Source organism: Girardinichthys multiradiatus, chromosome 3 (genome assembly GCF_021462225.1).
Source record: "Girardinichthys multiradiatus isolate DD_20200921_A chromosome 3, DD_fGirMul_XY1, whole genome shotgun sequence".
Taxonomy (NCBI): Eukaryota; Metazoa; Chordata; class Actinopteri; order Cyprinodontiformes; family Goodeidae; genus Girardinichthys; species Girardinichthys multiradiatus.
Window position 1 is genome coordinate 20,635,577 of NC_061796.1, and position 12,792 is coordinate 20,648,368.

The 12,792-nt window shown below is 44.1% G+C and overlaps 1 protein-coding gene across 1 annotated transcript in view; it reads left to right on the plus strand.

Moving 5' to 3' along the window:
* LOC124866321 (vacuolar protein sorting-associated protein 13B-like) overlaps positions 1–12,792 on the plus strand; it is a 370,362-nt gene that overhangs the window by 184,897 nt on the left and 172,673 nt on the right. The window contains exon 25 of the mRNA XM_047362057.1: positions 4,314–4,517. Coding sequence (XP_047218013.1) covers positions 4,314–4,517 — 204 coding nt within the window. The remainder of the gene's footprint in view (positions 1–4,313; positions 4,518–12,792) is intronic.

A 12,792-nucleotide genomic window follows, 5' to 3' on the forward strand; every position in this document is an offset into this window, starting at 1 on the left:
AGTATTTTATGTGATAGAATTACACAAAGTAGTTCAAAACAATGAAATGGAAAGAAAACGGAACATGATTTTCACACTTCTTTCAGTCAAAACACCTGAAAAGTGATGTGTGAATGGTTGCTGTCTGGTGTCTCTGTGTTTGACTGGCGACCTGTCCAGGATGTAGCCCGCCTCTTCCCCAGTGACCACTGGAGACAAACCGAAGGCCAGGTTACACCTACACTTAAAATAAAGCATCTGTTTGTCAGAGGCATTCATCAAAGATATGTTTATTTTACTTGAAAATATCAAACTGCAGATATCACAATATGGATTGGAGCAGCATAAACAAGCTTTTACCCCATTAAAGCTCTTTCTCATATGGTGATGTAATTCTAATACATATCTAAATAAAAATAATAGAACTGTTCTTAATTTGCAAAGTACCTTTTCCTGGAACAGTGATTATGGTCAACTGCAAACCATATGCGTTGCTTCACACCACTAAATGTATCCAATATGACTTTATTAGTTCATGTGGATGATTCATATTGCAGTCAGAATGATGGACTTAGTAACTGTATCTTAGTAGAACAAGATGTTATTAATACAAATACATTAGCACACCCATATTTACATGTTTTTAAACAGGTATTGAGCATTTCAAAATTGTTCTAATTTGTGAGAAGTTTGTTTTAAAATATGCTTCAGTAAAACAAAAGTAAACCATACACCTTCTCTCCAGTTACACTTGTTATATCCTTTTATGGATAAATATGGAAACCTCTGTTCACTCTCATCGTAATACTCCAAGTATGAAAGTACCCTGATGTGTAGCTGACAGGACTTTAGAGAACTCAGTTCTTTAAATATTCTGTTCAACTTCTTAACTGATGAATTATGGCATCTATATTGTGAGCTAATGTAAACTTGATTGTGTGTATGTAATACCCATTATCAGACTGACTTACACCACTGAACCAAAGGATCATGGGAAAGAAGTAGATAAAGAATGGACGCCTGAGTTCAGGGAGAAGTGTCAACTTGTCACCCTGTTGTTGACAGTCTAGATTCATGCTTTTATCAGTGTTGTTGGAAGTATGATTATTGATTAAGTAATCTTGATCAATAATTATAATTAAAAATCATAATTTGACAAAATCAACTTCTTAACCAAAATCCTCATTTATGAATCGAGACCAGAGATGTTTCTGGTGTTGTAATTGTGGCTCAACGCCTCTGACAATTACAACCGTTAAATACTCCGTAATAATTAATAACTATTGCCGGAGATGTCACTGTTTTATCGACCGTTTCTGCCGAAACGTGTGGAACTTTAACTTTATCTTGACTGACGAATCACTTTTGCACACAATGAACACAAAACGCTCTCTTTTTATCTATGTGGATATTTATTAATCTTCACCTACTCAACATGCAAAGTTCTACATAACAAGGGTAACACATCTAACTAAGCAAAAATAAAGCAAACAGCAGTGGGTGTTGAATCAACCAGCATTTATGGCAAAAAAAAAAAGAAGGGGTGAGAATATGAAAAAGGGGTGTGGTGGCGAGTGGAGGTGGGGCGCAGCTCCACTGTAACTCAGTGATGTCCAATCATAAAACCCCCATCTCCTTAGCACACAAAGAGTTATAAAACTTTTGGTGGCAAGCTAGTGAGCAGTGAGATTGGAGAAAAAGGAAAATGGGGAATTTCACCATGAGGTTATTTTAACAGTCAAGTCTTACAGCACACCTGCGCTGACTCTCAGATGGTAAAACACGCCCAGAGCTTTGAGCGCAGCGGCTTCAGTTCAGACATCAACACAGTACATCAAAGTCTCAATGAACAAGGTTACATGCACATATAATTCAGAACACATTAGATTCTAACTGCACTAAAATCTCCTCTACCCTGCCCGGCTATTCCTAATAAAGACATAAAAAGATTAAAATAAAGGATGGGTTTTACTTGGTGAAGCTTCCTTCTGGGGCAGCGAGTGAGAGGGAAAAAGGGGGGGTGAAGCGTTGCTGCTCGTCCGCAGTTAAACTCCAAGAAAGCGGTCAGTCCTGGTCCTTTGGCCTTCTTGGCGAAAAGGAAAAATATGATCTGACCATCAAAGTCAACTTGGGATGAAACACGGTGGCGGTTCGTTTCCTCAAACTCCGTGTTTTTAGTTACGTGTTAAACTCACGTCTTCGATCGGCAAAGGGAAATTTCTGGCCTTCTTAGTCCAGAAACCTCAGTTATGAATTGTTCGTTGGCCAACAAGAGAGAATCAATGAGATCCACTCGGTACTTCTCCAGGTGATGCTTCAGATGTTGGTGATCGGGTCACGATCTCCAGCTGAAGGCGGGGTGTTCAAAACGGAGGCCTTCTTATATAGCGTCTTGTGACGTCAGACTTGGGACGCTCGTCATATCAGTCGCAGTGCTCGATGGGATATGTAGTAGCGGGATGTCCTGGATACAAAATGGCACAGTGACATCCAACAATGTGCAGATAGTCCAATACTCAGCAAACAAGTGGTCCAACAGTGTGTTGTTCAAAAAATGTTTTTATGTTAGATAAAGCATTTTATGCTGATGAGCTGATAAATCAAACAGATTGAAGGTGCAGAGAAACATTACAATATAGATGTACCTGACAGAAAAACTTAGACGTGAATGCCACTGATGAGAAGAAAGGTAAAAGGAATCTGAGATCTGCTAAAGATCTATTTGAAAAATCGATTGGTTATCCTGGCTTCAAAAACCTTAGTCCCACATCAGCTTAGTTGTTCTTTATTCAATCTCAGCCTCAGTGTGTATACACTATTCCTTTTCCCCCTTTTTCCACCCTGCAACATTCTTCATTCTCTTGTTCCACATCTGCTGCTGAGTGCAGTAGGCCTTGTTGTGCTTGGTTGGAGTTCCAGGCCCCAAAAAAATCTCAGAGAGGGCTTCATGGTGCTTTACCTCCCCTGCCGGCAGTGCTTTTCGATCGGGTATGGCAGACAGCTGTTGGCCCAGACTTTGGATAGCAACTGGATCGACATTAGCAGCTCTTCCTGGACATGTTTGAAATGGCCCAGCTGTAATGTATTGTGCTGCATTTAATTTGATTTATGTTCATTTGTGGAAGGCCTCCTTGCAGTTTGTGCTCTCACAGTAGTGCATGTGTGTTAGCCAGCAATAGAAAGCAAGCATGGGTTTAAAGAAATCTAGTTTTCTGTAAATGCTTGAGTCTGTTCACCTTAAGGCCTGGGGGCTCTTATTGGTGGGGATTACAGGCAGGGGTCGCTGGCTGTAGAAGCAAAGCCTTTGAAAATCTAGAAATTAGCTCACTTTTGAAACTATTTTGCTTTTTTCTGTTTTTTTCCTTCTTTTCCCCTTCCTAAAAATACTGTGTGAAAGCACAAATAACTGAAAGCATCACATCACATTCCCCTACTGTCCTCTCATGTTTTCCACTTCTTTATTTGGCTTTGTGTTTGTTAAAAGCCAAGACCTCCTTTAATGTGAACACTTGATAAATAGTTGAGAAAACTTCACAGCAACTCTTCAATTTTTCCTAAAAGAGGAAGGTTTTTCAAGGGAACTTGATGACACAACTTTCCTTTGTGTGTGTTTTCTTGTTGTTATGGATAATGATTTCTTTTTAATAGGGAAGCATGTACATGAGGATGCTGAGGTTTTCAGAAAATGCCCTATGGAGTAGAACATGAACATTATTCTGAAGCTGTGTTGAATTGGAAATTAAGACATATGAAGATGGATTATTGTTCATTTCTAGTTAATATTTCCCTCCTTTCTTTACTTTTCCCTCAACTTTAACAAGGTTTATTGTCAGGTAACTACTAAGCTGCCAAGCTATGTTACGATAATGGCCCTTGAAACCTGAACTATGAGAACTCCCATGTGCAGCTGTTTGAGTCAGACCTTGGCTTATATATACCTTTTAGGCTTGTGTTCTGTCTTAAAAGGTACACTATTTGGTCTCAGAATTATCCAGTAAGCCATTCATGTCAGTGTATAAAAGGCTTCCTGCATGAATGCATTCTATATAGAATATAAGACAATTAAACAATTAAAGGTATTCAAAGTCAGTCAGTCAGTCAGTCATTTTCTACGGCGTATTCCATAGTGGGTCGCGGGGGAACTGGTGCCTATCTCCAGCATTCTATGGGCGGGAGGTGGGGTACACCCTGGACAGGTCGCCAAAGTGTAGTTGTTATATTCCACAGTATTACATCACTTTGCCTCTGGACCAATGAGAAGGGTGTAAGTAAAGATTATGTACCTGGGACCTAATTGTACGTGTTAATCTTGTTCCTGCTTCTGTCACTCATAGGTGCAACTCTTATATGAGCTCTTCCTCAGCTGGAGCTGTACCTGGGCACGTCTCCAGAAACACGGTATTCTGCGTCAAACTTCCAGCATCCCAGACCCTCCTGCTGGTGTTGCTCTTTCTTCCCCAGTGCGCAGCAGTACAGGCACGGCTCTCCCTGACACCAGCACCTGCAGTCCCTCTGCAGACTTTGGCTCCCCCACTGAGGTGTGTTTCTCTCACATAACTGCATATTTTAAAGAGTCCCTTTCAAATCCTTCCTTTTCACATTTAAATCATTCAGTTGTAGTTTATATAAAGTGGAACTGCAATGTTTTGGTCTGAACTCTTTGTTATTGTAGCTCCACCGGCTCCTCCTTTACCTGTTCTGAGGTGCATCTGAGAGCAACTCGTTTTGGTGTGGTCTCTTTAAATGCTGTTGAGGCACTTCACCCCCCACCCCCCTACAGGTTAAAGAGCGCTGAACTTTAACCTCTTTGGCCATTTTTGTAGTTTGATAACAATTATCTAGCAGTGCAGAAGCAAGACAAAAATGGCAAAAATAATGCAAACTGTTTATGTATTAATGCTATTCAAAACATGCAATGCAGTACGGTTCTGTCCTCAAGGAGCTAATGGCACATAGCACTAACATAAGCAGAAGGCACGATGCTACTGCTATAAAAACAATGGCCAGGATGTCATATCAACACAATAAATTCATGTCTATAATAAAGTTTGTTGTCATTTTAACGTTATTTGCAGCTTACCGCTTTGCTGCGTCCCTTGTTTCCATAGACAGAAGGAACTGAGCCCTCAATCAAATTAAGTCTTTTGGCAAATCCTTCTACTACTGGAGGTTGTTGAAGGCATTCTTCTGTGAAGTGGGAAAATAGGAATTTCCACACTGATGTTTTTATGTTTCCCTGAAAAAAAATTTTTTACGAGGCACTTCGAAATGGTTTTGATGCTGGGTGACGGTGTAATGAATTGTGTGGATTAATAAACCCGACTGAACCAAACTCATTCTGTTTCATCGTAGGCATACTTGAGCTTGGACTACAAAATCGCAGTGAGAAAAAAATACGGCAAATACGTGAAACTGATCAGCTGGAAGTTCTTGACCTTATGTAGCTGTTTCGCAGCGAACACTGTGACATAACAGTTGGAAAAATGTAACAGATGATAGAGAAAACTGAACAGACTGAAAAATATGACCCAAAGAGAATATAAAGATATCTCCACAGCACCTGGAGAGACTAAATTCAACTTTTCTGCACTCCTACAGACTCCAAGTACACTACAAAATCTATTTAAAGGCTAAAAAAGTTAATTTTGCATATGTCCCATTTAATTTATTCTTGAAGCAAAATGATTCATGATTTTCTTTCATCATTCACTCCTACGTGAACTTTGTATTTATCTTACTCCTTTTACTGTCTCTCAGGGAAGGCAGCACAACATCATGCCACTTTTGAATTATCTTAACCATAACCAGTCATTGGTGTTTTGGTTTTGGTGCCTCTGAAGTTGTGCTACAATACTTTACCAAGAGGTCTAAAGACTACACCCTGCCAGCTCCCGTCTTTGCACAGAACAAAGGTGTTCTGAGTCACGCAGGAACAAATGATATTTAAGCCTTTGTTGTGTACATAATTCCTCTGCTGATTTATGACTGTAAGTGTAAGCAATGTTTTATTGTTGTGAATAATTGAGTCAGTACTAACACATGTAATCTGTCTTAGAAAATTTGTTTTGTTTGGGAACAATTTTCAAAGCTGGAGAAACCTCATCAGTGTTTGTGTTTCTAACATTATTTTTTTGGTGAGAGCAGACACTCCCAAGTAGGCTGTGAGTTCTGTTTGATTCTTTTAAACTGGGGCTTGATTGAGTAGAAACCTGTCTCCTAATTAGGAGAAAAAGGCTGTTTTAATTTTACTAACAGAAAAATATTACACTTGGAGAATGAAGTACACTGCTGTAAAAAGTATTTGCCACATTACAGATTCTGTTTTTGCTTTTTTGTTGTACATTTATGTTATAAATGTTTCACGTCAAGCAGATTTTGTATTCAGGTTGCCATATAAATTAACCTAAATACAAATAGCTGTTTTTATTTCATAAGGAAAATAAATCTATTCAAACCAACCCCTATGTAGAAAGGTAACTGCTCCCTTAGCCTAATAACTAGTGGAACCACCCTCGGCAGCGACAACTGCCATCATGTGTTGGTCATAACTGGCAGTGAGTCTTTTCCATCACTCTGGAGGAATTTTGGCCCCGTCATCTTTGTTAAATTGTTGTACTTTTGTCACACTGGACGTTTTTTAAGCATGAACGGTCTGTTTAAGGTTATGCCAGATCACTGCAATTTGATTTAAGTCCAGCTTTGACTAAACTTGCTGGTGCCCTGCTGTGTAACCTAAGTGCACTTGATCTTAACGTAACCAATTAATGGAACAACATTTGTCTCAGGATCCATCAGTCAATCAAAGCAAGTTATCCATGTACCGAAGAAGCAAAGCCGGCCCAGGCCATCACACCGCCACTGCCATGTTTGACTTTATATATGATCAGTTTGATCTTCTTTGACTGATATTATGTTATTTTTTATCCAATGTCATGGGATGCACACTTTGCAAAAGGTTAAATTTTTTTTGTTTCATCAGTCGACAGAATATTTTATCAAAATTCTTGAGAATCATCAAGATGTTTGCTGGCAAATGTGAGATGGGCCTTTGTTGGTCAGCAGTGCTGCTAGTCTCCTGTAGGTAAAATTTTTGCAAAGTATGTTTCTTATTGTTGAATCAAAAACACTGAGCTTAACTTAAGGAACTCTTACTGTGGTTTGCTGGACTCCTAAATCCTTAGAAATAGTTGTCTGGCTCTTTCCAGACTGATAGATGTCAGTGCCCTTGTTTCTTGTTTGTTTTTGATTTTCTTTAGATCAGGGCAAGATTGTTTGCTTTTTTAGATTTATAGTTGTCAAGGATCAACCTGTCAAAGTTGAACATTCATAAAATGTGGATAATGTTCAATACTTTTGCAAGGTGCTATGCTCAACTAAATATGCTTTGTTTCACTGTAAAAAAAAATATCTGATTGGCTGTCTGTGTTTCAGCTTTATTCTTTGCTATCAACATCCATGTATTTTTGCGTCATTTGGGCTCCCACAGAAGTGGCAGCTCTTCAGAATCGCCTTGGAAGTCCTACAGACTAGTGGAGCCAGTAACAATGTCAGAGTGGCCCCTGACAGTCCACTTGTTACTGTTTACATAAGTACAAACACTGGTAGAAGTGTTTAGACCTCTGGGAGTCTTGGTGATTGAGCAAGGCTGTAGAAGCTGTTTTGATAACTCTCAGCAGTTCCTCGCCAACAGCCTTACACTCCCATCACCTTTTTTTGTACTGTCATTTAGATCTTGATCCCATCCCCACCTCCACACCCCTACGCAACAACCACTACACCAAAAAAAGCACATCACCTCCTAATTAAAATTATAACTTTATCTAAAACACAGAAGCAGTGTGTGAAAAACCTCTAGTCCCATCTTCTTTAAAATATTGATTGACTGACATCAGCCTAGCAACAGGTGATTTGAATCTGAAATACTTGGTTAGGTGAAGGAGTTCATGGTCATCTCAGTGACTGCACAGTGCTTCGGTCCTGTGACTAAAGAACAAGTTGGAAAGCCTCCTTGCCATCTCCCTAATCTTTAGCTCCCTTGACAGATTCAAGTCTGTGACTGTGGCTCCAAAACTTCCAGTCAGAAGAAACATGTTTATAAAATAAATTATAACTTTATACATAAATCTACCAAGGAAATAGGTAATTTATAATTTAACTGTACTGTGCATTATAACCAAACATTTGTCTTTAGGCCTACCTATCCATCAGAAGTCTTGTTGCGTTTTGTACAAAAGCAGCTAGGCTATGCTCCTAGCCGTGTTTCTTTTAGGGTGAATAGAGGTTTTCCTGAACAATCTTCTAAACAAACCATTCTTCCTTTGGCTCTTTCTAAGTGTACTTTAATCAACTTTAACATTTAACCTGCTAACTGAGGCCCTTGGTGTATGTGATAGATCTTTTGGGGTTTGTCTGAGAATTGCGTTGCCTGACCCTGTGCACTCCTGGGAAGATTGGCAACTGTTCTGAACCATTTCCATGAGTGAATATCCTTTATGTCTGTAGTATAACTCCCAATGGTTTAAAATGTCCCTCTAAAACCCTTCATGCCCTCAAGGACTGCAACTACAGCTTTGCTAAGATCATTACTGATAATTTTTTATGAAATAAATGTCATACATGTTGGGATTATGAATCTGAGAATATTATTTAATATTTTATTTTAAAATTTTATCAAATAATATTTCGGTCTGTTAAGGGTTGTCCTGTGAATACCAGCCCAGTAAGGCGATGGTACTCGTACTCGTCGTCTTCCGCTTATCCAGGACCGGGTCGCGGGGGCAGCAGACTCAGCAGAGACGCCCAGACGTCCCTCTCCCCAGACACCTCCTCCAGTTCCTCCGGGGGGAGCCCAAGGCGTTCCCAGGCCAGCCGAGAGACATAGTCCCTCCAGCGTGTCCTGGGCCGTCCCCTGGGCCTCCTCCCGGTGGGACGTGCCTGGAACACCTCCCGAGGAAGGCGTCCAGGAGGTATCCGGTATAGATGCCTGAGCCACCTCAACTGGCTCCTCTCGATGTGGAGGAGCAGCGGCTCTACTCCGAGCTCCTCCCGGATGGCCGAGCTCCTCACCCTATCTCTAAGGGAGTGCCCGGCCACCCTACGGAGGAAGCTCATTTCAGCCGCTTGTATCCGGGATCTTGTTCTTTCGGTCATGACCCAAAGTTCATGGCCATAGGTGAGGGTAGGAACGTAAACCGACCGGTAAATTGAGAGCTTTGCTTTTCGCCTCAGCTCTCTCAACACCACAACGGACCGGCACAGTGCCCCCATTACTGTGGCAGCCGCACCGATCCGTCTGTCGATCTCCCGCTCCATTCTTCCCTCACTTGTGAACAAGACCCCGAGATACTTAAACTCCTCCACTTGAGGCAGGAACTCCCCTCCAACCTGAAGAGGACAAGCCACCCTTTTCCGGTCGAGAACCATGGCCTCGGACTTGGAGGAGCTGATCCTCATCCCAGCCGCTTCACACTCGGCTGCGAACCGCCACAACGCATGCTGTAGGTCTTGGCTAGAGGGAGCCAGCAGGACCACGTCATCCGCAAAAAGAAGAGACGAAATCCACTGGTCCCCAAACCAGACCCCCTCCGGCCCTTGGCGGCGTCTAGAAATCCTGTCCATAAAAGTTATGAACAGGACCGGTGACAAAGGGCAGCCCTGCCGGAGTCCAACATGCACCGGGAACAGGTCCGACTTAGTGCCGGCAATGCGGACCAAACTCCTGCTCCGTTCGTACAGGGACTGGATGGCCCCTAATAAAGGGCCCCCGATTCCATACTCCTGGAGCACCCCCCACAGGGCATCACAAGGGACACAGTCGAATGCCTTCTCCAGGTCCACAAAACACATGTGAACCGGTTGGGCAAACTTCCATGAACCCTCGAGCACCCTGTAGAGGGTATATAGCTTGTCCAGTGTTCCATGGCTGGGACGAAAACCACACTGCTCCTCCTGAAGCCGAGGTTCGACTATCGGTCGGACTCTCCTCTCCAATACCCTGGCGTAGGCCTTACCAGGGATGCTGAGGAGTGTGATCCCCCTGTAGTTGGAACACACCCTCAGTCTGCCAGTCCAGAGGCACTGTCCCCGACCGCCACGCAATGTTGAAGAGGCGTGTCAACCATGACAGCCCTACAACATCCAGAGACTTGAGGTACTCAGGGCGGATCTCATCCACCCCCGAAGCCTTGCCACCACGGAGCTTTTTAACCACCTCGGTGACTTCAGCCTGGGTGATAAAAGAGTCCAACCCCGAGTCCCCAGCCTCTGTTTCCACCACAGAATGCGTGATGGCAGGATTGAGGAGATCCTCGAAGTACTCCTTCCACCGCCCGATAATGTCCTCAGTCGAGGTCAGCAGTCTCCCACCCCCACTATAAACAGTGTTGGCAAAGCACTGATTCCCCCTCCTGAGGAGCCGGACGGTTTGCCAGAATCGCTTCGAGGCCAACCGGTAGTCCTTCTCCATGGCCTCACCGAACTCCTCCCAGGCCCGACTTTGTGCCTCAGCCACAGCCCGGGCCGCGGCACGCTTGGCCTCACAGTACCCGTCAGCCGCCTCAGGAGTCCCACAAGCCAACCACAGCCGATAGGACTCCTTCAGCTTGACAGCATCCCTTACTGCCGGTGTCCACCACCGGGTTCTGGGATTGTCGCCGCGACAGGCACCGCAGACCTTACGGCCGCAGCTACGGGCAGCAGCATCGACAATAGATGCGGAGAACATGGTCCACTCGGACTCTATGTCTCCAACATCCCCCGGGATCTGGTCGAAGCTCTCCCGGAGGTGGGAGTTGAATACATCCCTGGCCGAGGGCTCCGCCAGGCATTCCCACAGACCCTCACTATGCGCTTGGGCCTGACAAGTCTGTCCAGCTTTCTCCTCCTCCAGCGGATCCAACTCACCACCAGGTGGTGATCAGTGGACAGCTCAGCCCCTCTCTTCACCCAAGTGTCCAAAACATGCGGCCAAAGGTCTGATGATACGACAACAAAGTCGATCATCGACCTCCTGCCTAGGGTGTCCTGGTGCCAAGTGCACTGATGGACACCCTTATGTTTGAACATGGTGTTCATTATGGACAATCCGTGACTAGCACAGAAGTCCAATAACAAAACAACACTCAGATTCAGATCGGGGGGGCCATTCCTCCCGATCACGCCTCTCCAGGTGTCACTGTCGTTCCCCACGTGGGCGTTGAAGTTCTCCAGCAGAATAATGGAGTCCCCGGGAGGGGCACTATCCAGCACCCCCGACAGGGATGCCAAGAAGGCCGGGTACTCTGCACTACCACTCGGCCCGTAGGCTGAAATGATAGTCAGAGACCTCTTCCCAACCCGAAGGCGCAGGGATACGACCCTCTCATCCACTGGGGTAAACCCCAACATGAGACGGCTGAGCTGGGGGGCAACAAGCAAACCCACACCAGCCCGCCGCCTCTCCCCGTGGGCCACTCCAGAGTAGAAGAGAGTCCAACCCCTCTTAAGGAGATGGGTTCCAGAGCCCACGCTGTGCGTGGAGGCAAGCCCGACTATTTCTAGTCGATATCTCTCAACCTCCCGCACAAGCTCAGGCTCCTTCCCCCCCAGCGAGGTGACATTCCACGTCCCTAGAGCCAGCCTAAGCATCTGGGGATCGGGCCGCTGAGGTCTCCACCTTCGTCCGCTACCCAATCCTCTTTGCACTGGTCCTTCACGGTTCCCCCTGCAGGTGGTGGGCCCACAGGGGGATGGCCTTGGGTCTCTCGTTCGGGCTTGGCCCGGCCGGGTCCCGCGAGGAGCAACCCGGCCACCAGGCGCTCTCCGACGAGTCCAGACTCCAGGCCTGGCTCCAGGGTGGGACCCCGGCTCCGCCGTACCGGGCGACGTCACGTGCCTCAATATTTTGGTCCTCATGAGGGATTCTTGAACCACTCTTTGTCTGACCCATCACCTAGAGCCTGTTTGCCATGGGAGACCCTACCAGGGGGGGACCAAGTCTTGGAACCAACTTAGGCAATAATCAGCAAACGTTTAGACAACCATTCACAATGTAAGATCAGATAAAATATTATTTTAATAAAATAATGTTTTAAATAATGATCTGCTGAATAAAACCAAACCTTCTGGATGACCATTTCTCAACGGTGTCTAATTAACTGCCTTTATTTATTGAAATAATATTCGAAGAAATACTATTAAGGGAATATTTTGGAAAGAGCCAAATATTTCTGGAGAAATGGGGCTTAATGGTGTTTACTTAGTTATCAAATTTAGTAAAATGATGTTAGGGACACATTATTTACTGGATTGAAAACTAAACCTTTCCGGGTAAATATTATTTAGCAGCAAGCATATGTCCTTAGCTATTAGCAGTTAAGCTAACAAAGAAGCTAATAGCTTAGCACCAGATTCAAACACACACCTTTTAAAATGCCGTTAATAAAAGGGTTAAAATGCATAAGTGCGGACGGCACGTTATGATAGCAGATAGTCTGCTAGCACCAAGATAGCTGAGTTCAGCACAAAACCAAACTTCATAAAATGAAAAGGCTACTGGGTACACAAACAGTTATTCACTCATACTTAACTTGTGCATATGATCGCGTGATCTTATGACACTCTTGGATCCAGTTGAAGAGTTTATGTCTTTTTGACAGCAAAGAGACATCAGCGTGCTTGTCTCCCCTATCCGGTCCCTTTCGAAAGCCGTGTGGAAGAGAAAGACTTGTGGGAGAAGTGGGGGGTTTTATGCGGGCAGTGGCATCATGGGAAGTCCGCTGTTACCCCCCTTTCCTCAGTTGCTGGAAGTCAGTTAAATGCAATTTATTTTGAAAG